This window comes from Lathamus discolor, unplaced genomic scaffold (assembly GCF_037157495.1).
Source record: "Lathamus discolor isolate bLatDis1 unplaced genomic scaffold, bLatDis1.hap1 Scaffold_204, whole genome shotgun sequence".
Taxonomy (NCBI): Eukaryota; Metazoa; Chordata; class Aves; order Psittaciformes; family Psittacidae; genus Lathamus; species Lathamus discolor.
The window spans coordinates 33,313-60,009 of NW_027069233.1; the positions used below are offsets into that span (position 1 = coordinate 33,313).

General features: G+C 56.6%; 1 protein-coding gene and 1 long non-coding RNA gene across 4 annotated transcripts; one reads left to right on the forward strand and one right to left on the reverse strand.

Annotated features, from left to right (window-relative positions):
* Window positions 1-992: 992 nt before the first annotated feature.
* Window positions 993-1,929, reverse strand: LOC136006460 (uncharacterized). Its single transcript, XR_010609143.1, has 2 exons — window positions 1,843-1,929; window positions 993-1,450 (listed from the first exon to the last, which is right to left on the reverse strand). It is a non-coding gene; the product is annotated as an uncharacterized LOC136006460 (long non-coding RNA).
* A 293-nt stretch (window positions 1,930-2,222) lies between these two features.
* On the forward strand, window positions 2,223-26,697 carry SIPA1L3 (signal induced proliferation associated 1 like 3). 3 transcript variants are annotated; one of them, XM_065664486.1, is made up of 23 exons: window positions 2,223-2,305; window positions 2,709-2,734; window positions 4,007-4,258; window positions 6,036-7,510; window positions 7,615-7,745; window positions 7,837-8,025; window positions 8,099-8,273; window positions 8,355-8,458; window positions 8,554-8,711; window positions 8,883-9,459; window positions 10,197-10,471; window positions 11,908-12,108; window positions 16,568-16,702; window positions 16,820-16,908; window positions 16,987-17,087; window positions 17,171-17,475; window positions 17,598-17,768; window positions 19,052-19,244; window positions 20,350-20,542; window positions 22,384-22,503; window positions 23,135-23,234; window positions 23,385-23,466; window positions 24,574-26,697. In XM_065664486.1, exons 4-23 carry the CDS (start codon window positions 6,166-6,168, stop codon window positions 24,721-24,723), a joined length of 4,794 nt encoding a protein of 1,597 aa, XP_065520558.1. In that variant the 5' UTR covers window positions 2,223-2,305; window positions 2,709-2,734; window positions 4,007-4,258; window positions 6,036-6,165; the 3' UTR covers window positions 24,724-26,697. The 3 variants fall into 3 exon arrangements, with proteins under 3 accessions (XP_065520558.1, XP_065520559.1, XP_065520557.1); XM_065664487.1 differs by having other exon boundaries at window positions 19,082-19,244; XM_065664485.1 differs by lacking the exon at window positions 24,574-26,697 and adding an exon at window positions 23,536-24,554.

Sequence of the window (26,697 nt, forward strand, 5' to 3'; positions counted from 1 at the left end):
TGGAGAAGAGCACGCCCATATGCTATATAAAGGCAGGGCACGCCCCTCCGCGCTCATATTAGCATACGCCACGCCCCCTCAGGCCTTTATAGGCGCGCGCAAGCACCTCAGCGCCTCTATTAGCATAAGCCGCGCCCCCTCTGAGTCTTATGAGCCTGCGCCGCGCCCCTCCGTGCCTGTATTAGCATAAGCCACGCCCCCTCAGGCCCTTATAAGCGTGCGCCACGCCCCTCCGTGTCTATATTAGCGTATGCCACGCCCCTCCGCGGCTATATTAGCATACGCCACGCCTCCTAAGTGTATTTGAGCGCACACCATGTCCCCGTAGCAATGTGTGGGCATAAACCACGCCCTTATGTACATTCATTAGCATAAAACACACTCTGTGTGTGCATATTAGAAGAAGCCACGCCTACCAGATCATGTATTAGCATAGACCACGCCCCCACGTCTGGTTGGGCACACAACACAGGCCCATAGCAATGTATTAGAGTAAGCCACGCCCCTATTAGCTTAAACCACGCCTCCACCATACATTACCGTACCCCTGTATTAGCATAAACCACGCCCTCTCCCCATCTATGGCCAGAGGCTTTGCCCCATGCCAACTGACTGGCACTCACCCCCTCATTAGCATACACCATGCCCACTTACCAATAGAGCTGCATTCACACCGCCTTTATTAGCATACACCACACCCCCTCCACTCCTCATTTGCATTGACCACGCCCCCACCCCTGGCCTGACCCCCATCATCCCCCCTTGAGGGGTCCCTGCATTTCCCCCCCCCCCCCATTCCATCCTTTAGGGCCACCGGATCATTTCCTCCCATTCATTCCCGACTCCCCATGACCACGAACGGGATAACGTTGGGATAAACCCCAGGATGGAAGGGATACCCCCCCCCCATTATCAATCCCGCAGTGGGGCTGATCCTGGTTTAAGGCACACAGAGATGAACTTCCTGGATTTCCCCCTGATTCCACACAAGATTTCCTTGGAAAAGGGAAAACCCTATTTAAAAGGCATCAGGATTGCAGCAAAACGGGAAGAAACCACCCCAAAAATAACCCAAATTTGCCCGATTTAGACCGGATTTCGCCCTCGGTGAAGCCCGAAGCGGCGCCGGCGCCACCGGGCAGCCCGAGGCCCGGCCCAGCCCAGGGTCCTCCTCATCCCAGTTCCAAACTGGTTGAGCCGGGGAGGAGGCTCCGCTTGGGATTGGCGAGGAGCAGGCAGGAATAGGCAGGGCCGAGCGCCGTCATTGGGCGCGTTCCATAGGATTGAGCAGCGAATTCCAGGGCGAGGGGCCGGGCTTGGGGCTTTGTTGATAGCCCGGGATTGGCTGGATTGGGATCGCCGAGACGACATTCCCTATGGATATGGCAGGGGTGAGCTTTGGACCATTTCGCTCTCCAACGCCGCTCCTCTTCGCTGCCGGGTTCCGGGGCTGGAAGCGCATCAGGATATGGATCTGGTTAAGGAACAGGGAAGCGGGGAAGGAGAAGAACCCCAAGCACTTCCCAGTTGCTTTTAGGGCTTCCCAGTTATTCCCAGTAGCTCCTAGGGACTCCCAAAGGCTCTCGATAAGGTCCCAGCGTCCTTCAGGGCTTCCCAGTTACCCCCAGTAGCCCCCAAGGACTCCCAATGGCATTCCAGGGGCTCCCAGTTGACCCCCAAAGGTTATGGGCTGCCCTCAGGGCTCCCCAGTAGCCTCCAGTTAACCCCCCCACAAGGCTCTGGCATATTCCCAGTTCCCCTTCAGGGACTCCCAGTCGCTCCCAAGTGATGCCAGCCCTTCCCAAGGGAGCCACAGCAGCTCCCAGTGCTCCCAGTACCTACCTTATAGAGAGCATCCCAGTAACCCATAGAGACACCCCCCAACCACCATAGGGTCCAATGGGGCTAAAAGCGGTTCCAATGGGGCTAAAAGCCGGTCCAATGGGGCTAAAAGCCGGTCCAATGGGGCTAAAAGCCGGTCCAATGGGGCTGAGCCCCACCGCACTCATCACGCCCACCCTTTTCCCCGCGGGACCCTTTTCCCGTCCGCGCCCTTTATGCAAATCCCCATCCAATCAGACGCCAGCGTGGGCGGAACCCCGCCCACCCCCACCCGCGACCGCGCCCCTCCCTTCCCCTATGCAAACAACATCCCCGTTCCCGTCTCTGATTGGCTACACGGCGGACGGAGAAGCCCCGCCCTCCACGCCCCTCCCTCCGCCGCCGCCGCCGCCGCCGCGCGGTGCCCTCCCGCGCCGCCGCCTCGCCGCCGGCCGCCGATTGGCCCGTGCGCTCGCGCCGCCGGGTGAGAGACAACCCCTTCCCCCCACCTTTACCCCCTCAGTCCCCCCCTGAGGCTCGGGGGGACGGACGGGGAAGGGGGGGCTGCTCTGCCGCTGAGCTCCGGATCGGGCCTGCGCCCCCTTTTTGGGGCCTGGAGGGTAACGGGAGGTGTCCCCGGTTCAACCTCCGGGTCCCCGGCTCAACCTCCGGGTCCCCGCTTATGGGGCTGCCGGGAGTTGTAGTGCTGGGGGACGGCCTGAGGCCTAGGCCGTGGGGAGGGGGGACTACAACTCCCAGCAGCCTTCGCGCTGGGGGGGGGGGGAACTGGGCCTTTTGGGGGGGGGTATTGAGTGCCCCCCCCCCCATGAGGATGTTTCCCAACTTTCCTGCTGTTTATGGATCGATTCCCTCTTTTCCTCCCTCAGCACTGGACCAGGAGGGGCTGCGGCAGGTAAATCCATAGGGATCTGTGTATGGGGGGGGGGGTTTGGGCCGGGCCTCAATGGGAATCGTAGATTGAGCCCTTTGTTGGGGTGCAGGGGGGGTTGTGGCTCCCAAATGCCCCTTTCCAAAGCATCCCGATGGAATTCCGGCGTTGGAAACACCCGGAACTGCCCCAAATACCCCCCGGAACTGCCCCAAATACCCCCAGAACTGCCCCAAATACCCCCAGAACTGCCCCAAAACCTCATTTCTGCCCCCAAGGACCCCCCCGAACCCTCCCCAAACTCCCATTTCACCCCCAAAACCCCCATCTCCCCCCTAAAAAACCCCCATTTCCTCCCCCAAAAAAACATTTCCCCCAAAAGCCCCCAATTTCCCCCCAAACCCCAATTTCCCCCAAAAGCCCCCATTTCCCCCCAAAATCCTCCATTTTCTCCAAAAAATACCCATTTCTCCCCCAAAACCCCCATTTACCCCAAAAAGTCCCCATTTCCCCTCAAAAAAAACATTTCCCCCCCAAAATCCCCCATTTTCTCCTGCCAAAAAACCCATTTCCCCCTCAAAACCCCCAATTTCCCCTCCAAAACCCCCATTTACCCCCCCAAAACCCCCCATTTACCCCCAAAATCCCTCATTTTCTCCCCAAAAAAACCCATTTCTCCCAAAAAAACCCCATTTCCCCCCAAAACCCCACATTTCAACCCAAAAAAACCCTTTTCCCCAAAAAAAAACACTTTCCCCCCCCCAAAAAAGCCCCATTTCTCCCCCAAATCCCTCATTTTCTCCCCCAAAAAGCCCCATTTGCCCCCCCAAAACCCCCATTTCACCCCCAGCACTGGGGGAACACTGAGATTCCTGAAGGTGGGAATTCTTTGGCCTTGTTTTGGGCTCAAAATGGGGCTTTTTGGGCATGGAAAAGGGCTTGTTTTGGGGGGGGGGGGCACCCGTGAGGCAGGTATGGAGCTGGCAACGCTTCCCACTGCCTCCTGCACGTTGGGACTTGCCTTTTCCTTCCCTTTTATCCCGGTTTTCCTTGGCTCTTGGGTTATTTAATGGGATTTGAGGGGGGGGGGGGGTTGGGGGCTCTTTAACAGCTTCCAGCCGCACGCGTGGCCTTTTCCCTTTGGATTTCATGGAGCGGCAATCCCGACTCCATCCCGACTCCATCCCGACTCCCGATGTGGTGGAGGCTGTCGAGGTGGCCCTTGGGTCTGTTGGCATTCCATTGGGAGCAGGGCGATCCCAGCGCTTTAAACCCTTCTGCTCTTCCTTCTCCCAGGATTCCTCCTCAAGCTTGGAGCTGGGAATGCCGTAGGAGCCTCCTCTTCCTCCTTCCCATCCCCGTTCTTCATCCCGACATCCAGGCCTCACCGGACTTGTTTGGACGTCAACAGGCAGGGATTTATCCCAAGGAAAGGGATACGCGAGGGGATGTGACAAGCTCCTTCCTTCGGGATCATAATTCCTTTGGAATTAGCCAACCTCATCCAGAGACGCTGCTATCCCAGAGATCCTGGCCTCCGGAATCCAGGCAAGTAGGAATCGGTTCCTATTCCCAACTGTGTTGGTGCTGGAATAGTGTTCATTATCCCGTCTTCATCAGATAATACCGGGATCAAGGTCCGGGTTGGGATAGATCCCTTCTTGTATTCCTGTTTTCCCTCTGGGATAATGAACGGTGTCCTCATTGCTCACTAATGATTATTGGGCTTTAACTACCCCCTAATTAAGCCCAGAATTCCCGACCTTTTCCTTTAATTGCTTCCCTAATTGCCCTTGCCTTTCCCTTTGGATGAGCATTGGGAAAACCAGGAAACACCTCCCCCCCATCCCAAAGAGTCTTTCTGGGGCTGTTTCATTCCAAAAGGAGCCTGGGATGGTGCTTTATTCCCTGTGGGAAGCACTGAGGAAGGGAGGAGAAGGTCATGGTGGATTCGGGAATGAGTTGGGATCGAGCTGGAAGTGGAAAGACCCCTTTGGTGGGGGTTAAATCCCAGGTTTTAGTGGGAATTGGGTGGGATAAGGCTGGGAAGGGGTTAAATCCCATCCCACATCCCAAAGCAAAGCCTGTGGTTAACCATTAAAACCAATCTGGTTATTCATTAGCAGGGAAAGGGTTGGGTCCTGCTCCTGCAAATGCAGCAGGATTGGCCTCAACATTCCCAACTTTGGGATCAACTGGAGGAGCGGGATCAGCTGCAGGAGCAGGATCCATCCCAGGGAGGGGGGTTTTGAAGCCTTTTCCCTCATTTCTTATCCCAAAGGACATCCCAAGGGGGTGATGGAGCAGCTGGGGGGGTGCTCATCCCCTCCACTGGGATCCCTTGGAATGCTTTGGGATCCATCGGTGCCAGTGAATCCGGTGTCAGAGCCACCAGGATTCCCCTTAAATCCCTGCAATGAATCCTTACGGCTCCTTCTGCTTCCCTTTGGCACGCAGAGCCTGCAGAGGGAGAGGCTTTTCCCATATTTCCTAGGGAATAGGATGAGATTCCCGCTTGGATGGATTCTTGCTGGATAACAGAGGCGTTCCGGTGCTTTTGGTCTTCCCAAACTTGATAGTGGAGAATGGAAATGCCAAGTTGGGGGAGATTCCAGGAAGGAAAAGAGGGGGGGGGTGGTATTCCCAAAACATGGAGCTGCTGCTGGGAAATGCGAAACTGCTCTTGGTTTTCCATCAAAAGTAGCTCCAAATCCATTAGAAAAGCAGGGGAATGACAAGTTCTTCTATAGGGAAGGAGAAAGTTACCCTGAATCCTTCCCATTGGGATCGTACTATATGGGAAGGGGAATCCCATCATCCCTGGCTGCAGGTTTATGCTCCCGCATCCTGTGTTTTGGGAAGAGCATCCCGGGAATTCCGTAACCTCATGGGTACAAAACTCCTCCTGATGCTTCCTCTCCATGTCCATCGAGACCTCAGAGCAGCTCCCAGTGCCTAAAGGAGCTACAGGAGACCTGGAGCGGGGCTTTGGACATGGGATGGATGGGATGAGGAGATGATGGAAGAGCCGGATGGGCTCTTGGGATGAAGCTCTTCCCCATGGGGATGGTGGCACACTGGGATGGGTTGGATGGAGCAGGTTGGGATGCTCCATCCCTGGCAGTGTCCAAGGAGCAGCCTGCCCTATGGAAGGTGTCCCTGTGGGGTGGATCTGGATGATTCCAGCTCCTTCCCATCCCAGCCCATCCCATGGATCCAGTTACAACCCATGGATCAGAGGGACCATTAATGATCATTCCCAACCCAAACTGCTGCCCCCCACCTCCAACCCCACCTCCCTCTCTTGTCTCTCTCCCCACCCCAGGATGTCCCATCAGCTCTGAGCACCACCACCATGCCCCGCGGCATTCCCAGCCCTCCCGGCATTCCCAGCGGCGGCATCCCAGCGGCATTCCCGGCATGGCAATGAGTGGCTTCATCCCCGTCACCGGACCATGAGCTCCCACCGCCCGCCGCGCCATGAGGACACCGACGGCTCCCCAGCACCCTTTTGGGTGCCCAACGGCAACGTGGTGCCAGCACCCCCCCCACCGGCACCCCCCATGGTGGCACCTCCCGGGGGTGACCCCCCCCGCGTGGTCCCTGTCCCCAAAATGGGGGTTCGTGCCCGCATCGCCGAGTGGCCCCCCAAGAGGGACCCCCCCAAGGAGCCGCCTCGGGAAGCAGTGGGAAGCCGGGATGCTCCTTGGGGCCGGAATGTGGCCCCCATCGGGCAGCAGCCCCTGGCGGGCGTCGCGGGCTTTAAAGCTCTGCAGCGCCTGGCGCGGCGGCGTTCCAAGGATGTGGAATTCCAAGAGGGATGGCCTCGATCCCCGGCCAAGGGGTTGGCCCCGCTGCGGCACCGGAGCAGCAGTGAGGTGACGTTGAGTGAGTGTGATCCCGAGGAGCCAACGGAACCCCGAGGAGCCAAACTGGGAGGAGGAGGTGGGATATTCCGGGAATACGGCAGCACCTCCTCCATTGACATCCAGGGAATCTCGGAGCAAAGCTTCTTTGATATGCTCAATGAATTCCGCACCAAGAAGCCGGAGCGGCGGGCGGCGAGCCCGGAGCGTCTCGGAGAGGCCGGTTTTCCTACGGGATCATACCCCGGCATCAAAGCAGATGGCAGGAATGGAGCCCGGGATGAAGCATCGACCCAATCCAAGGAGAAACCGCGCCGGAGATACCCCAAAGGCGACGCCGGCGCCGAATCCATCTTCAGGAAGCTCCGGAGCGCCCGGAATGACGCGGAGCCGGAGGAGCCGCGGGCGCCGGAGCCGGGCAGGAGCTGGTGGTGCCAGAAGAGCTTTGCCCATTACGACGTCCAAAGCATCTTCTTCGACCTCAACGCCGTGGCCACCAACCGGGTGGTGGTGGCCCAACGCCGCAACACCACCACGGGCGCCTCGGCCGCCTCGGCTGCCCCGTCGGGAATGGGCTCGGATCCGGCCTTTCCCGGCACCGAGGATCCCAACTCGAAGGAGAACTTGGAGCACGACCTCGGCGACAACACCAGCAACGAGCTGCTCCTCAGTTGTCCCCATTTCCGCAATGAGATCGGCGGCGCCGGCGAGCGCAACGTCAGCTTCTCCAAAGCTTCCGGGGGTTCTCCGGTCATCCCGGTATCCGATGGGAACTTCCCGGAGCCCATCCTGGATCTCCGGCCCACCAACGCTGCTATCTCGGTGCTGGAGGTGCCCAAGGAGCTGCAGAGGAACCCCAACCGCCTCAAGCACTACAGCGTGGAGCACGTGGACCTTGGTGCCCGCTACTACCGCGACCACTTCCATGGCAAAGGTGGGGTCTTGGCGGGGGGGGGGGGGTGTCTCAAGGGGGTTCCCAGCTCATCCCGATGCTCCTGATCCCAATTTTCTCCTCCATCCCTGTTTTATTCCCGGTAGAGCACTCGAATTACTTCGGAGTGGATGAGAAGCTCGGCCCGGTGGCCGTCAGCATCAAGCGGGAGAAGCTGGAGGACCACAAGGACCACGGCCCCCAGTACCAGTACAGGATCATCTTCCGCACCAGTGAGGTACCGCATCCCGCTGGGATACCACAAACCCAGGATTGGGAAGCCGGATCCATCCCTGCTTATCCCGTTTCGATCGGTTTTTTTTTCCCAGCTCATCACCCTCCGTGGCTCCATCCTGGAAGATGCCACCCCCACCACCACCAAGCACGGGACGGTGCGGGGCCTCCCGTTGAAGGATGCTCTGGAATACGTCATTCCCGAGCTCAACATCCACTGCTTGCGCCTGGCCCTCAGCACGCCCAAGGTCACCGAGCAGCTCCTCAAGCTGGACGAGCAAGGGGTGAGTAGAGGTGGGAATCGGCGCTCCCGGAGCCGCTGGGTGCCGGCGCGGGTTGATTCCCCTCGTCCCGCAGCTCTGCCGCAGGCACAAAGTGGGGATTCTCTACTGCAAAGCCGGGCAGAGCTCGGAGGAGGAGATGTACAACAACGAGGAGGCCGGTCCCCCCTTCGAGGAGTTCCTCATGCTCCTGGGGGAGAAGGTTTGCCTCAAGGCCTTCAGCAAGTACGCGGCCCAGCTGGACACCAAGAGTGAGTGACACGGGGTGGCACCGTGGGGACACCGGAGATGCTGCCAGCACCGCTCACTTGTCCCCTCTGCCTCCCTCGTAGCCGACTCCACCGGGACCCATTCCCTCTACACCACGTACCAGGACTATGAGATCATGTTCCATGTGTCCACCATGCTTCCCTACACTCCCAACAACAGGCAGCAGGTAGCCCCCTCCATCCCCAGCAGCGCCTTGGTTGGGCTTCCCCCTCCTCTCCATCCGTATGGATTTGCGCCTCTCCCTTGTCTTCTCTCTTCCAGCTGCTGAGGAAGAGGCACATCGGGAATGACATCGTCACCATCATCTTCCAAGAACCCGGAGCCTTGCCTTTCACCCCTCAGAACGTCCGTTCCCACTTCCAGCACGTCTTCATCATTGTCCGAGCCCACAATCCCTGCACAGAGAACGTCTCTTACAGGTGAGCTTCCAGCTGGATTTGGCCACCACATCCCAAATTCCCCCTCTTGGAAGAGGAGACGTGGAGCTTCTCCCTTCGGAACGGGCAAGAAGGGACCTAAATCCCAACCCTGAGCGGGATTCCATGCTTTTAGCCACCTTAACCACCTTCCTTTCTCCATTCCTTCCCAAGCGTGGCCGTCACCAGATCCAAGGACGTCCCTTCCTTCGGTCCCCCCATTCCCAACGGCGTCACCTTCCGCAAATCCGACGTCTTCCGAGAGTTCCTCTTGGCCAAGGTGATCAACGCGGAGAACGCGGCTCACAAATCGGACAAGTTCCACACCATGGCCACCAGGACACGCCGGGAATACCTGAAGGACCTGGCCGAGAACTGGGTCACCAACACTCCCATTGACTCCACCGGGAAGTTCAACCTCATCTCCTTGGCTTCCAAGAAGAAGGAGAAGACCAAAGCCCGCGTTGGGGCCGAGCAGCACAGCGCTGGGGCCATCTCCTGGCGCGTTTCCGCATTGGATTTCGCCCGTGGAGCCGAGATCTCTTGTGCTTTGGGAATCTCCAATGAGTTCGTGGTCCTCCTGGATCTGGGAGCTAAAGAGGTGGTCTTCAACTGCTTCTGCGGGGACGTCATCGGATGGACCGCGGACGCGGCCACCATCAAGATCTTCTATGGCCGAGGGGACCACATCTTCATCCGGGCCGGGGAGGGGGGTCCTGAGGACATCAAGGAGATCGTGCAGAGGTTGAAGGTGGGTTTCCAGGTGGAAAAACCACGGGCGGAGGTTGTGGAAGTGCTGCGTGGATGAAGGGTGGTGGGGTGGAGCTGGAAGAGGGGAAGTTGGGGTTGGATATAAGGAAGCTCTTCCTTATGAGGGCGATGGGAAGTTGGGATTGGATATAAGGAAGCTCTTCCTTATGAGGGTGGTAGGAAGTTCAGGCTGGATGTAAGGAAATTCTTTCTTATGGGAGTGGTGGGAAGTTGAGGTTGGATATAAGGAAGCTCTTCCTTATGAGGGTGGTGGGAAGTTGGGGTTGGATATAAGGAAGCTCTTCCTTATGAGGGTGGTGGGAAGTTGAGGTTGGATATAAGGAAGCTCTTCCTTATGAGGGTGGTGGGAAGTTGAGGCTGGATATAAGGAAGTTCTTCCCTGTGAGGGCGATGGGACACTGGAACAGGGGAAATTCAGGTTGGATATAAGTAAGTTCTTCCTTGTATCCAACCTCAACTTCCCATGACCCTCATAAGGAAGCTCTTCCCTGTGAGGTCAGTGGGACTGGGAATGGCTTGAATGGAGACGGTTTGGCTGCTCCATCCCTGGCTCGGAGCAATCCTCCTCTATGGAATGTATCCCTCCCTATGGAACTGGATCATCTCCAGTTCCATTCCAGCCCTAAACCTGGAGGCTGTCTCCTGCTGGGATGTGGATCCAGGACCACCACGAGGAGGCTTTTAGGCCTCCAACCCCGTCCTTTCCCCCTTGCCAAGGTGATGACGGACGGCTGCGAGACGGTGGACATGACCCTGAGGAGGAACGGGCTGGGCCAACTGGGCTTCCACGTCAAGTACGATGGGACAGTGGCCGAGGTGGAGGACTACGGCTTCGCCTGGCAAGCGGGCCTGCGGCAGGGCAGCCGCCTGGTGGAGATCTGCAAGGTGGCTGTGGTCACCCTCAACCATGACCAGATGATCGACCTGCTCCGCACCTCCGTCACCGTCAAGGTGGTCATCGTCCCACCCCACGAGGATGGGGCTCCTCGGAGGTGGGTGGTGGTGATGGTCCTCTATGGAGCCCATGCCTTCCAGTTAGGTTTGCGATGGTCCTCCATGGAGCCCATGCCTTCCAGTTGGTTGGCGATGGTCCTCCATGGAGCCAGTGCCTTCCAGTTAGGATGGCGATGGTCCTTTATGGAGCCCATGCCTTCCAGTTGGTTGGTGATGGTCCTCCATGGAGCTCGTGTCTTCCAGTTAGGTTGGTGATGGTCCTCCATGGAGCCCATGTCTTCCAGTTAGGTTGGTGATGGTCCTCCATGGAGCCCATGTCTCCCAGTTAGGTTGGTGATGGTCCTCCATGGAGCCAATGCCTTCCAGTTAGGTTGGTGATGGTCCTCCGTGGAGCTCATGTCTCCCAGTTAGGATGGCGATGGTCCTCTATGGAGCCCATGCCTTCCAGTTGGTTGGCAATGGTCCTTCACAGAGCCCATGTCTTCCAGTTAGGTTGGTGATGGTCCTCTATGGTGCCAATGCCTTCCAGTTAGGTTGGTGATGGTCCTCCATGGAGTCCATGCCTTCTAGTTGGTTGGTGATGGTCCTCCATGGAGCTCGTGTCTTCCAGTTATGTTGGCGATGGTCCTCCATGGAGCCCATGTCTTCCAGTTAGGTTGGTGATGGTCCTCCATGGAGCTCGTGTCTTCCAGTTAGGTTGGTGATGGTCCTCCATGGAGCCCATGTCTTCCAGTTAGGTTGGCGATGGTCCTCCATGGAGCCCATGTCTTCCAATTGGTTGGCAATGGTCCTCCATGGAGCCCATGCCTTCCAGTTAGGTTGGCGACGCTCCTCCATGGGGCCCACATCTCCCAGTTGACACCAGTGGGAGAACATCCCCTTTGTGTTGGGCAATCGAGTGCCCAAAGTGTATGGAGCCTTCCCAGTGGGATTTGAGGGTGGGGTATCCCAGTTTTCCAGTGCTGGTGACCACCATGTGCTGGTCACTGGTAATGGGGACTTAAAGACCTGCAGGAAAGGCATTGCTTGGGGGGCTAAACCTCTGCCCATGGCACTGGCCGCCTTTGGGTCCCCCATAAGTGCTGATCCCCATGGCTCTGTGCCCCTTAAGTGCTGATCCCCATTCCTTCCTGCCCCATAAGTGCTGATCCCCATGGCTCTTTGCCCCATAGGTGCCGATCCCAGCGGCTTCATGGCCTTTAAGGCTCAATTACCACTGGCCTCATGCCCCATAAGTGCTGACCCCTGTGGCTCCATGCCCCATAAGTGCTGATACCTGTGGCTCCATGCCACATGAGTGCTGATCCCCATGGCTCTATGCCCCATAAGTGCTGATCCCCATGGCTCCGTGCCCCATAAGTGCTGATCCCCATGGCTCCATGCCCCATAAGTGCTGATCCCCATGGCTCTCTGCCCCATAAGTGCCTCTTGCCACCAGCTCCCTGCCCTGAGCCCCGCTCCCTGTGCTTGGCAGGGGCTGGTCTGAGTGTGTGTCCCTGGGCAGCACAGAGCCCAGGGAGGAGCCGGAGCGGGGGGGCTGCCCGGCGCGCCCCCCGTACCGCAGCAGCGCCGCGTGGCAGTGGAGCTCCTCGGCCTCCCACAGCACCAGCCTCGGCCCCACAGCGCCCCATGGCCGCCCCGGCAAGCAGGCAGTGCTGCCGCCCCACGGCAAGAGGTGAGTGACCGCAGCACCACCACCATGGCACCATTGCCATGGCAGCACCACCATGACACCGTCACCATGATAACATCACCATGGCACCATCGCCATGGTAGCATCACCATGACACCACCACCATGGCACCATCGCCATGGCACAATCACCATGACATCACCATGACATCATCACCATAGCACCACCACCATGATGCCATCACCATGACAGCACCACCATGGCACCATCGCCATGACACCATCACCATGGCACCACCTCCGTGGCACCACCTCCATGGCACTATCACCATGACACCATCATCATGATAACATCACCATGACATCATCACCATGGCACAGTTGCCATGGCACCATCACCATGACACAATCACCATGGCACCACCACCATGGCACAATCACCATGACACCATCATCGTGACACCATCGCCATAACAGCACCACCATGGCACCATCGCCATGGCACAATCACCATGACACCATCACCATGATACCATCACTGTGACACCATCACCATGACAGCACCACCATAGCACCATCACCATGACACCATCACCATGGCACAATTACCATGGCACAATCACCATGGCACCATCGCCATGACACCATCACCATGGCACCACCTCCATGGCACTATCACCATGACGCCATCGCCATGACACCATCACCATAACAGCACCACCATGGCACCATCGCCATGATACCATCAATATGATACCATCACCATGACACCATCACCATGGCACCATCACCATGACGGCACCACCATAGCACCATCACCATGACACCATCACCATGGCACCACCTCCGTGGCACCACCTCCATGGCACCATCGCCATGACACCATCGCCATAATAACATCACCATGACATTATCACCATGGCACAATTGCCATGGCACCATCACCATGACACAATCACCATGGCACCACCACCGTGGCACAATCACCATGACACCATCACCGTGACACCATCGCCATAACAGCACCACCATGGCACCATCGCCATGACACCATCACCATGATACCATCACCGTGACACCATCACCATGACAGCACCACCATAGCACCATCACCATGACACCATCACCATGGCACAATTACTATGACACCATCACCATGGCACCACCTCCATGGCACCATCGCCATGACACCATCGCCATGACACCATCACCATGGCACAATTACCATGGCACAATCACCATGACACCATCACCATGGCACCATCGCCATGACACCATCACCATGGCACCACCTCCGTGGCACCACCTCCATGGCACTATCACCATGACACCATCGCCATGACACCATCACTATAACAGCACCACCATGGCACCATCGCCATGACACCATCACCATGATACCATCACCATGACACCATCACCGTGACACCACCACCATGACAGCACCACCATAGCACCATCACCATGACACCATCACCATGGCACCATCACCGTGACACCACCACCATGACAGCACCACCATAGCACCATCACCATGACACCATCACCATGGCACCACCTCCGTGGCACCACCTCCATGGCACCATCGCCATGACACCATCGCCATGACACCATCACCATGATAACATCACCATGACATCATCACCATGGCACAATTGCCATGGCACCATCACCATGACACAATCACCATGGCACCATCACCATGACACAATCACCATGGCACCACCACCGTGGCACAATCACCATGACACCATCACCGTGACACCATCGCCATAACAGCACCACCATGGCACCATCGCCATGACACCATCACCGTGACACCATCACCATGACAGCACCACCATAGCACCATCACCATGACACCATTACCATGGCACAATTACTATGACACCACCTCCATGGCACCATCGCCATGACACCATCGCCATGACACCATCGCCATGACACCATCACCATGGCACAATTACCATGGCACAATCACCATGACACCATCACCATGGCACCATCGCCATGACACCATCACCATGGCACCACCTCCGTGGCACCACCTCCATGGCACTATCACCATGACACCATCGCCATGACACCATCACCATAACAGCACCACCATGGCACCATCGCCATGACACCATCACCGTGACTCCACCACCATGACAGCACCACCATAGCACCATCACCATGGCACCATCACCGTGACACCACCACCATGACAGCACCACCATAGCACCATCACCATGACACCATCACCATGGCACCACCTCCGTGGCACCACCTCCATGGCACCATCACCATGACACCATCGCCATGACACCATCACCATGATAACATCACCATGACATCATCACCATGGCACAATTGCCATGGCACCATCACCATGACACAATCACCATGGCACCACCACCGTGGCACAATCACCATGACACCATCGCCATAACAGCACCACCATGGCACCATCGCCATGACACCATCACCATGATACCATCACCGTGACACCATCACCATGACAGCACCACCATAGCACCATCACCATGACACCATCACCATGGCACAATTACTATGACACCATCACCATGGCACCACCTCCATGGCACCATCGCCATGACACCATCGCCATGACACCATCACCATGGCACAATTACCATGGCACAATCACCATGACACCATCACCATGGCACCATCGCCATGACACCATCGCCATGGCACCACCTCCGTGGCACCACCACCATGGCACTATCACCATGACACCATCGCCATGACACCATCGCCATAACAGCACCACCATGGCACCATCGCCATGACACCATCACCATGATACCATCACCATGACACCATCACCGTGACACCACCACCATGACAGCACCACCATAGCACCATCACCATGACACCATCACCATGGCACCATCACCGTGACACCACCACCATGACAGCACCACCATAGCACCATCACCATGACACCATCACCATGGCACCACCTCCGTGGCACCACCTCCATGGCACCATCGCCATGACACCATCGCCATGACACCATCACCATGATAACATCACCATGACATCATCACCATGGCACAATTGCCATGGCACCATCACCATGACACAATCACCATGGCACCACCACCGTGGCACAATCACCATGACACCATCACCGTGACACCATCGCCATAACAGCACCACCATGGCACCATCGCCATGACACCATCACCATGATACCATCACCGTGACACCATCACCGTGACAGCACCACCATAGCACCATCACCATGACACCATCACCATGGCACAATTACTATGACACCATCACCATGGCACCACCTCCATGGCACCATTGCCATGACACCATCGCCATGACACCATCGCCATGACACCATCACCATGGCACAATCACCATGGCACCATCGCCATGACACCATCACCATGGCACCACCTCCGTGGCACCACCTCCATGGCACTATCACCATGACACCATCGCCATGACACCATCACCATAACAGCACCACCATGGCACCATCGCCATGACACCATCACCATGATACCATCACCATGACACCATCACCGTGACACCACCACCATGACAGCACCACCATAGCACCATCACCATGACACCATCACCATGGCACCATCACCGTGACACCACCACCATGACACCATCACCATGACACCATCGCCATAACAGCATCACCATGGCACCATCGCCATGACACCATCACCATGATACCATCACCATGACACCATCACCATGGCACAATTACCATGACACCATCGCCATGGCATCATCACCACCAACCCTTCATAAAGTCACAGAATGGATTGGGTTGGGAATAACCTTAAGCTCCTCCTGCCCCAACCCCTGCCACGGGCAGGGACACCTTGCACTAGACCAGGTTGCCCAAGTCCTGTCCAACCTGGCCTTGGACAGTGCCGGGGATGGGGCATTCACCACTTCTCCATTCAACCCATTCCAGTGAAGAACTTCCCTATCTCCAGCCTGAGCTTCCCTGTTCCAGTTGGAACCCATCACCCCTTGTCCTACCACTCCATTCCCTGTTGATGGTCCCTCTCCAGCATCCTTGTAGGCCCCTTCAGACCCTGGAGGTCTGAAGGTCTCCATGCACCTTCTCTCCTTCAGCCCCAGTGTTCTCAGCCTGGCTCCCTATGGGAGCTGCTCCAACCCCTGCTCCTCCTCGTGGCCTCCTCTGGGCTTGCTCCAACAGCTCCGTGTCCTGATGTTGAGGACACCAGAACTGGAAGCAGCATCCAGGTGGAGATATTGGGCTGCATCAATAGCACCATGAGCAGCAGGTCATGGAGGGGATCCTGCCCCTCTGCTCCGGAGGGATCCCGCTTGGATACTGCATCCAGTGTCCTCAGCGTAAGGACACGGAGCCGTTGGAGCGTGCCGTGTCCTTGCCCATGACAGGGGGTTGGAACTGGAAGATCTTAAGGTCCTTCCCACCCCAACCCATTCCCTGCTTCCCCGCCTTTTCCCACATGGATCCACGGAGCCAGGCCGCTGAGCTTCCCAGAGACGCCGCATCCCTCCTCCTCATCCCCATCGGAGCGGCCGCAGCCATACCGGCAGCCATCGGGCAGCTTCTCCGCACCGGGCAGCACCTTCACCCGCTATAAACCATCCCCAGAGAGGTGGGTGGCACCGTGGGGACCCCCGCTGTGCCCCATAGGGGTGGGTGGCACAGTGGGGACCCCATGGCGGGGGGGTTGGCACCGTTTTGGGCTGGATTAACCCCATTCCCATTGCAGGTTTGTGGCAGCACCGGAGCCACCCGATGGTGACTCCTCGTCGGGGGGGGTCAGCAGCCACGAGAGCACCATGGAGCGGCACAACCCGGGTACGGTGACCCCGGTGTCCCCCCATGTGGCCACCGCGGTCCCTATGGTGACACCAACACAACGGGGACTCATTGCAGAGCCCCTCTGGCACGTCCCAGCGCAGCCCCGCTTGCCGACAGGCAGGAGAAGCAGCAAACAGGAGTCGGCCGGGATGGATTCTCCCAAGCGGCATTCCAAGGTGAGGCACTGGGGTGATCCCAGTGCATCCCAAGGGGGGGGGGTTAGGGAACCCCAAGATGATGCTGTGGGGGTGTCCCGCAGGGTGAGGCGCCGTACTCCAGCCATTCCAGCACCACCACGCTCTCCAGCACCACCTCCAGCGACGAGCGCTGGTTCGACATTCCCGATCCCAACGACGGCACCGAATTCCCAGATCCTTTCCCCAAAGGCAGCTCCAACGACAGCGGCATCGACACCCCCAAACCCCCCCGCCCGCTATCCCAAAGGGATAAGGGCCCCAAACCCATAGTGGCTCCAGGGGACGATGCCACCACCACCACCAAGGGGGACCCATCGCCCCCCAGCACAAGCTACAGGCACAAAGCAGGGACCCCCCCACAGCCCAGGTGAGCCCCCCCAAAAAGGGGTGTGTGTCTGTGTGTCCCCCATATTGGGCCACCCCATCTTTGTGGAGGGGGTGTACCCACATCCCCATCCTAACCATGAGCTTCCATCCTCTTCCTCATAGCTCCAACCCACGGATGGGGCATCCTGGCTATGGCACCCCCACAACTGAAGCCCCCCGGGGGGGGCCCCAGCTCTCGGCTTCCATCCCCAAATCCTTCTTTTCCAAGCAGCCGGTCAGGAATAAACAAGCCACAGGCTGGAAAAGGGCTGAGGAGAAGCCTGAGCCCCAAAAGTGGGTGATGGGGGGGGTAGGACCCGTAAAAGTGGGTGATGGGAGGAGCAGGACCCAATAGTAGGTGCTGGGTGGGGGGTAGGACCACGAAAGGGGGCGATGGGGTGATGATGTTGGGTGATGATGGGGATGACGATGATGATGATGATGGGGTGATGTTGGGTTGATGATGTTGGGGTGATGATGATGGGTGATGTTGGGGATGATGTTGGGTTGATGTTGAGGTGATGTTGGGATGATGATGATGTTGGGATGATGATAAGGTGATGTTGGGATGATGATGTTGGGGTGATGATGATGGGTGATTTTGGGGGTGATGATGGGGATGATGATGTTGGGGATGATGGGGTGATAAAGTGATGTTGGGTTGATGTTGAGGTGATGTTGGGATGATGATGGGGTGATGTTGGGGTGATGATGTTGGGGTGACGATGATGGGTGATTTAGGGGGTGATGTTGGGGATGATATTGGGGTGATAATAGGGTGATGTTGGGTTGATGTTGGGGTGATGATGTTGGGATGATGATGTTGGGGTGACAATGATGGGTGATTTTGGGGGTGTTGATGGGGATGATGATGTTGGGGATGATATTGGGGTGATGATAAGGTGATGGGTTGATGTTGAGGTGATGTTGGGATGATGATGATGATGATGGGATGATGTTGGGGTGACAATGATGGGTGATTTTGGGGGTGTTGATGGGGATGATGATGTTGGGGATGATATTGGGGTGATGATAAGGTGATGGGTTGATGTTGAGGTGATGTTGGGATGATGATGATGATGGGATGATGTTGGGGTGATGATGATGGGTGATTTTGGGGGTGATGATGGGGATGATGTTGGGGATGATATTGGGGTGATGATAGGGTCATGTTAGGTTGATGTTGAGGTGATGTTGGGATGATGATGGGGTGATGTTGGGGTGATGATGATGGGTGATTTAGGGGGTGATGTTGGGGATGATATTGGGGTGATGATAGGGTGATGTTGGGTTGATGTTGAGGTGATGTTGCGATGATGATGATGATGGGGTGATGATGTTGGGGTGACAATGATGGGTGATTTTGGGGGTGACAATGGGGATGATGATGTTGGGGATGATATTGGGGTGATGTTGGGATGATGTTGGGGTGATGATGGTGATTTTGGGGGTGATGATGGGGATGATGATGTTGGGGATGATATCGGGGTGATGATAAGGTGATGTTGGGTTGATGTTGGGGTGATGTTGGGATGATGATGATGTTGGGGTGATGACGGGGTGATGTTGGGGTCCAGGGGGGGTTCCATCTCCGTGTGCCCCCCCAGGCAGGTGGAGGCCACCCCCAAGAACGTCTTTGGGCAGCCCCGGCTCCGGGCGTCGCTGCGGGACCTGCGCTCCCCCCGCAGGAGCTACAAGTCCACCATTGAGGATGACCTCAAGAAGCTCATTATCATGGACACCACCAGCCCGGAGCCGGAGCGCGCCCCGGTGAGCCAGGAATGTCGTGGCCAAGGGGCCTCCAAACACAACCAGGGGGGCCGACCATGACCAGGGGGGCCGACCATGACCAGGGGGGCCAACCATGACCAGTGGGGTCCAACCATAACCAGTGGGGGTTCAACCATGACCAGTAGGGCTCCAAACATGACCACTGAGGTTCAACCACAACCAATGGGGGTTCAACCATGACCAGTGGAGGTCCAACCATGAACAGGGATGGTCCAACCATGACCAATGGGGGTCCAACCATGACCAGTGGGGGTCCAACTACAACCAATGAGGTCCAACCATGACCAATGGGGTCCAGCCACAACCAGTGAGGGTCCAACCATGACCAATGGGGTCCAGCCACAACCAGTGAGGGTCCAACCATGACCAACGGGGCTCCAACCACAACCAAAGAGGGTCCAACCATGACCAATGGGGTCCAACCACAACCAGTGGGGGTTCAACCATGACCAATGGGGCTTCAACCGCAACCAGTGAGGGTCCAACCATGACCAATGGGGTCCAACCACAACCAGCGAGGGTCCAGCCATGACCAATGGGGTCCAGCCACAACCAGTGGGGGTTCAACCATGACTAATGGGGCTTCAAGCGCAACTAATGAGGGTCCAACCATGACCAATGGGGTCCAACCACAACCAGTGGGGGTTCAACCATGACTAATGGGGCTTCAGGCACAACTAATGAGGGTCCAACCATGACCAGTGGGGTCCAACCACAACCAGTGGGGGTTCAACCATGACTATTGGGGCTTCAAGCACAACTAATGAGGGTCCAACCATGACCAATGGGGTCCAACCATGACCAGGGATGGTCCAACCATGACCAGGGATGGTTCAGCCATGACCAATGGGGCTCCAACCACAACCAGTGAGGGTCCAACTATGACCAATGGGGTCCAACCGCAACCAGTGGGGGTTCAACCATGACCAATGGGGCTCCAACCACAACCAATGAGGGTCCAACCATGACCAATGGGGTCCAGTCATGACCAGGGATGGTTCAACCATGACCAATGGGGGTCCAACCATGACCAATGGGGCTTCAACCACAACCAGGGGCTCACCCCTGCTCTTTTCCCCCCCAGACCCCCCCAAAGGGGCTCCAGAGGACCCTGTCAGATGAAAGCCTCTGTGGTGGGCGCCGGGACACCGCGTACACCAGTGGGAGCCCAGTGCTGGAGCCCGAGGGGGGCTTTGGCAGCACGTACCCCTCCAGCACCCTGCCCAACCGCCGCCAGCACCCAGCCACCACCAACGGGGGCCTCCATGACAAGAAGGGTGAGTGCTGGGATCATGGGATGGGTTGGGATGAGATGGAGCTGGAATCATCCAGATCCACCCCACGGGGACACCTTCCATAGGGCAGGCTGCTCCTTGGACGCAGCCAGGGATGGAGCATCCCAACCTGCTCCATCCAACCCATCCCAGTGTGCCACCATCCCCATGGGGAAGAGCTTCATGCCAACAGCCCATCCAGCTCTTCCATCATCTCCTCATCCCATCCCATCCATCCCATGTCCAAAGCCTTGCTCCAGGTCTCCTGATGTTGGGAAGCCCAGAACTGGTCCCAGTGCTCCCATAGGACACAGTGGGGAGCTCCCATAGGACACAATGGGCTGTTGGTGGCTCCCATTGAGCTTCTCCTCACCCAGCATCCCAAATCCTTCTCCTCGGGGCTGCTCCATCCCTTCTCCTTGGCCTTGGAATTCCCTCAGGAGCAGGAGCCGGTTGAGCTCCATGAGCTGCTCCAGGTGGGATGGATTCCCAATGATGTGCTGTGGGGCCCTCACTTGAGTGTCCTGCTTGGCTCTTCCATGATCTTGGAATGTTCCGGTTGGGTCTCCATGGGCCGCCTCTGGGCATGGAAGCCCCTTTCCAAAGGGGATTTGGGCTTTGGATTCACTCCTGGAATGGGGAAGCTCCTTGTGTCCGGGTGCTATGGGATGGCCTCGGCTTCCCAAGAGTGATCCCAAAGTTGCTGTCACACACCCCACATTCCAATCATTATCCCAAAGGATTATCCCAAGGGTTGCTGTTACTGCATCCAAATCCCGTGGGCTGGAATCCCTAAACCCTGTTCCCTTTCTCGGTGCCGTCACCTTGTCTATGGTTCAGTTTTCCTAATGGGATAATCTGGGAATTGGGAGCAAGAAACTGCCCATGGAAGCAGGAAACTGCTGGTTTTGGGGTGGTTTTAGGGTGTTTTGGGGTGATTTTGGGGTGCTGAGGTTGCTTTTGGGGTGTTTTGAGGTGGTTTTAGGGTGTTTTGGGGTGCTTTGGGGATGCTGAGGTCAGTTTTGGGGTGGTTTTGGGTGGATTTAGAGTTCTAGGATCAGTTTTGGGGTGGTTTGGGGATGTTTTGGGCTGGTTTTAGGGTGTGAGTTTGGTTTTAGGGTGGTTTTGTGGTGTTTTGAGGTGGTTTGGGGTGGTTTTGGGTGTTTTTAGGGTGTTCTGGGGGCATTTTTTGAGTAGTTTTGGGATGGTTTTGCGTGGTTTTAGGGTGTTTTGGGAGCAGTTTTGGAATGTTTTGGGATGGTTTTGGGTGGGTTTAGGGTGGTTTGGGATAGTTTTGGGTGGGTTTAGGGTGTTTTGGGGTGATTTTGGGGTGCTGAGGTCAGTTTTGGGGTGTTTTGAGGTGGTTTTAGGGTGTTTCAGGGTGGTTTTGGGATACTGAGGTCAGTTTTGGGGTGGTTTTGGGTGGATTTATGGTTCTGGCATCAGTTTTGGGGTGCTTTGATGTGGTTTTGGGGTGGTTTTGGGTGGATTTAGGCTTTTGGGATCGGTTTTGGGGTAGTTTTGGGATGGTTTTGGGTTGGTTTAGGTTGTTTTGGGATGGTTTTGGGTGGTTTTAGGGTGTTTTGAGGTGTCTTGTGATGGTTTTGGGTGGTTTTAGGGTGTTTCGGGGGCAGTTTTGGGATGTTTTGGGATTATTTTGGGTGGTTTTAGGGGGTTTTGGGTTGTTTTGGGATGGTTTTGGGTGGTTTTAGGGTGTTTTAAGGGCAGTTTTGGGTGGTTTTAGGGGGTTTTGGGTTGTTTTGGGATGGTTTTGGGTGGTTTTACAAGGTTTTGGGGGCAGTTTTGGGGTGTTTTGGGTGCCAATGGTCCCCATGTCCCTGCAGGCCCCATCTCTGCCTCGGAGCTCTCCCTGCGCCGCGTGGATCCCGGGATGATGCCGCTGCCAGACACGGCTGCGGGGCTGGAATGGGCCAGTCTGGTCAATGCAGCCAAGGCCTATGAAGGTATCAGCCCCCCCCAACAGCACCCTCAGCACGGGGTCGGGTTTTGGGGGGTTTGGGGGTGCTGTGTTGGTTTTGGGGGTGTAAAGGGGTGGGCTTGGGGTGTTTTGGGCTGGTTTGGGGGTGTTTTGGGATGGTTTGGGGTTGTTTTGGGGTGGTTTGGGGGTGTTTTGGGCTGGTTTGGGATGGTTTTGGGGGTGTTTCAGGCCGGTTTTGGGGTGTTTCAGGCTTTTTGGGGTGTTTCGGGCTGGTTTGGGGGAGTTTTGGGGTGTTTTGGGGTATTTAGGGCAGTTTGGGGGGTGTTTTGGGCTGGTTTGGAATGGTTTTAGGGGTGGTTTTGGCTTTTTTGGGTGTGTTTTGGGGAGTTTCAGGCTATTTTGGGGGTGTTCTGGGCTGGGTTTGGCTGTTTTGGGGTGTTTCAGTCTGATTTGGGGTATTTAGGGCAGTTTTGGGGGTGTTTTGGGCTGGTTTTGGCTGGTTTGGGGATGTTTTGGGCTAGTTTTGGCTGTTTTGGGGGTGCTTTTGGCTGTCTTGGGTGTGTTTTGGGTTGTTTTGGGGGGGTTTGGGCTGGGTTTGGGGTATTTGGGGCTGGTTTGGGCTGGTTTTGTTGTGCTGATGTGCCCCCCCCCGCCAGTGCAAAGGGCCGTGTCCCTGTTCTCCCTCACGGAGCCGGTGCTGAGCCCCGACCCCCCCCAACCCCCAGAGAGGCCGCGGGGGGTTCCCCCCGCCATCAGGTACAGGGACCCCCACTATATGGGGACCCCCCCATGTGCCCCTTGTATGTGGGGCTGGAACCCCCACATGTGGGTCTGGGACTCCCCCCCCCTCCAAATATGGGGACACCCCAGGGCCTGCCCCCCATTGCCCTTTGCCCCCCCCCACAGCCCCCCCACAGCCTTGGACCTACCCGAGAAGGTGTCGCAGCTCGAGGCCATGTTAAAGCAGCTCCACAGCGACCTCCAGAAGGTACCGTTTTGGGGTGGTTTTGGGGGGATTTGGGGCTATTTTGGGGTTCTCACTGGGTGCCACCCACAGGAGAAGCAGGACAAGGTGGCTTTGGGGTGGTTTTTGTGTGCTTTGGGGGTATTTTGGGGCTGTTTTGCGCTGTTTTGGGGCTCTCAACCTGTCTTCCATAGGAGAAGCAGGACAAGGTGGTTTTGGGGTGTTTTTTGTGTGTTTTGGGTCTGGTTTGGGGCTCTGACCCTGTATCCCAGAGGAGAAGCAGGACAAGGTGGTTTTAGGGTGGTTTTGGGGTATTTTGGGGGTGTTTTGGGGCTGTTTGTGGGCTCTGACCCTGTATCCCGTTGGAGAAGCAGGACAAGGTGGTTTTGTGGTTTTTTGGGGTGTTTTTGGGGTGTTTTGGGGCTGTTTTGGGGCTCTGACCCTGTATCCCATAGGAGAAGCAGGACAAGGTGGTTTTGGGGGTGTTTTTGGGGCGTTTTAGGGTGTTTTTGGGGTGTTTTGGGGCTGTTTTGGGGCTCTGACCCTGTATCCCATAGGAGAAGCAGGACAAGGTGGTTTTGGGTGTTTTGGGGGTGGTTTTGGGGTGTTATGGGGCTGTTTGGGGGCTCTACCCTGTATCCCATAGGAGAAGCAGGACAAGGTGGTTTTAGGGTGGTTTGGGGGTGTTTTAGGGTGTTTTTGGGGTGTTTTTGGGCTGTTTTGGGGCTCTGACCCTGTATCCCATGGGAGAAGCAGGACAAGGTGGTTTTGGGTGTTTTTGGGGTGTTTTGGGGGTGTTTTTGGAGTGTTTTTGGGCTGTTTTGGGGCTCTGACCCTGTATCCCATGGGAGAAGCAGGACAAGGTGGTTTTAGGGTGGTTTTGGGGTGGTTTTTGGGTGTTTTTGGGCTGTTTTGGGGCTGTTATGAGGCTCTGACCCTGTATCCCATAGGAGAAGCAGGACAAGGTGGTTTTAGGGTGGTTTTGGGGTGTTTTTGGGCTGTTTTGGGGCTCTGACCCTGTATCCCATAGGAGAAGCAGGACAAGGTGGTTTTGGGTGGTTTTGGGGTGTTTTGGGGGTGTTTTTGGGGTGTTTTTGGGCTGTTTTGTGGCTCTGACCCTGTATCCCATAGGAGAAGCAGGACAAGGTGGTTCTCCAGGCGGAAGTGGCCAACCTGCGCCACAACAACCGGCGCCTGCAGCAGGAATCGCACTCGGCCGCGCGCCAGCTCCGCCGCTTCGCCCGCATCTTCTCCGGCACCGTGGACAAGGAGGAGCTGTGACCCCCCCCCCCCCAGGACCATGGCATTCCATAGGGAACAATGTGATTCCATAGCGAATGCTGAGATTCCATAGGGAGATGCTGCAGTTCCATAAGGGACACTGAGGATCTCGCATCTTCTTCAGCACCATGGACAAGGAGGAGCTGTGACCCACCCCGGGACAATGGCATTCCATGGGGAACAGCGTCATTCCATAGGGAACACTGTGATTCCATAGGGAACACTTCCATTCCATAGAGAAAGCTGCGATTCCATAGGGAGATGCTACGGTTCCATAAGGGACGTTGGGGATCTCGCATCTTCTTCAGCACCATGGACAAGGAGGAGCTGTGACCCCCCCCCGGGACCATAGCATTCCATAGGGAACACTGTGATTTTATAGGGAATGCTGGGATTCCATATGGAGATGCTGTGGTTCCATAAGGGATGCTGAGGATCTCGCATCTTCTCCAGCACTGTGGACAAGGAGGAGGTGTGACCCCTCCCCGGGACAATGGCATTCCATAGGGAACAGTGTCATTCCATAGGGAATGCTGGAATTCCATAGGGGGACACTGTGGTTCCATAAGGGACACTGACGATCTCGCATCTTCTTCAGCACCATGGGCAAGGAGGAGCTGACAACCCCCCCCGGGACAATGGCATTCCATAGGGAACACCGTCATTCCATAGGGAATGCTAGGATTCCATAGGGAGATGCTGCGCTTCCATAAGGGACACTAAAGATCTTGCTTCTTCTCCAGCACCATGGACAAGGAGGAGCAGTGACCCCCATTGGAATGCTGGGATTCCATAGGGAGAGACACTGGGATTCCATAGGGAGAGACGCTGCAGTTCCATAAGGGACACTGAGGATCTTGCGTCTTCTGTGGCACCATGGACAAGCAGGAGCTGTGACCACCATCGGGATGCTGGGATTCCATAGGGAACGCTGCCATTCCATAGGGAACACTGGAATTCCATAGGGAGACCCCGCTGTTCCATAAGGGACACTGAGGATCTGGCATCTTCTCTGGCACCGTGGACGAAGAGGAGCTGTGACCCTCATTGGAATGCCTGGATTCCATAGGGAACACTGTGATTCCATAGGGAATGCTGGGATTCCATATGGGGACGCTGTGGTTCCATAAGGGACATTAAGGATCTTGGATCTTCTCCGGTACTGTGGACAAAGAAGAGCTGTGACACACCCCCCCCCCCCCCCCCATAGGACACTGGGATTCCATAGGGAGACACTGGGATTCCATAAGGGACACTTGGCATCTCCAGTGCCTGGAGTGGATGGAGCCACAGGAGATGCCTCATGGGACTCATATAGGGGATGCTGTGTCCTCCTATGGACCACCATATGGGGCTGAGGGGGTCTGTATGGGACCAAGGGTATCCATGTGTGGTTAGGAGCATCCTTATGGGGTTAGGAGCATCCTTATAGGGTTAGGAGCATCCATACAGGACATGGGGCTTCCATATGGGACCACCAGCATCCATCTAGGGCTGAGGGCCTCTATATGGGGCTGAGGGGCTCTATATGGGCCTACAAGCAGCATCCATATACAACATCGGACCAGCAGCATCCATATCGGACCAAAGGCCTACACATGGGACCACAAGCATCCATATGGGATTGAGGGCCTCTATATGGGGCTAGGAGCATCCATATGGGGCTAGGAGCATCTATATACAACATGGGACCTCCGTATGGGACCACAAGCATTCATTTAGGGCTGAGGGCCTCCATATGTAGCTATGGGCCTCTATATGAGACTGAGGACCTCCATATAGGACCAAGGGCCTCCATATGGGACTATGAGCTTCCATATGTGACATGGGACCATAAGCATCTACACTGGGCTGAGGGCTTCCATATGGGGCCATGGGCTTCCATATGGGGCCATGGGCTTCCATATGGGGCCATGGGCTTCCATATATGACCAGGGGCCTCTGTATGGGACCAAATGCAACTCTATGGGACCA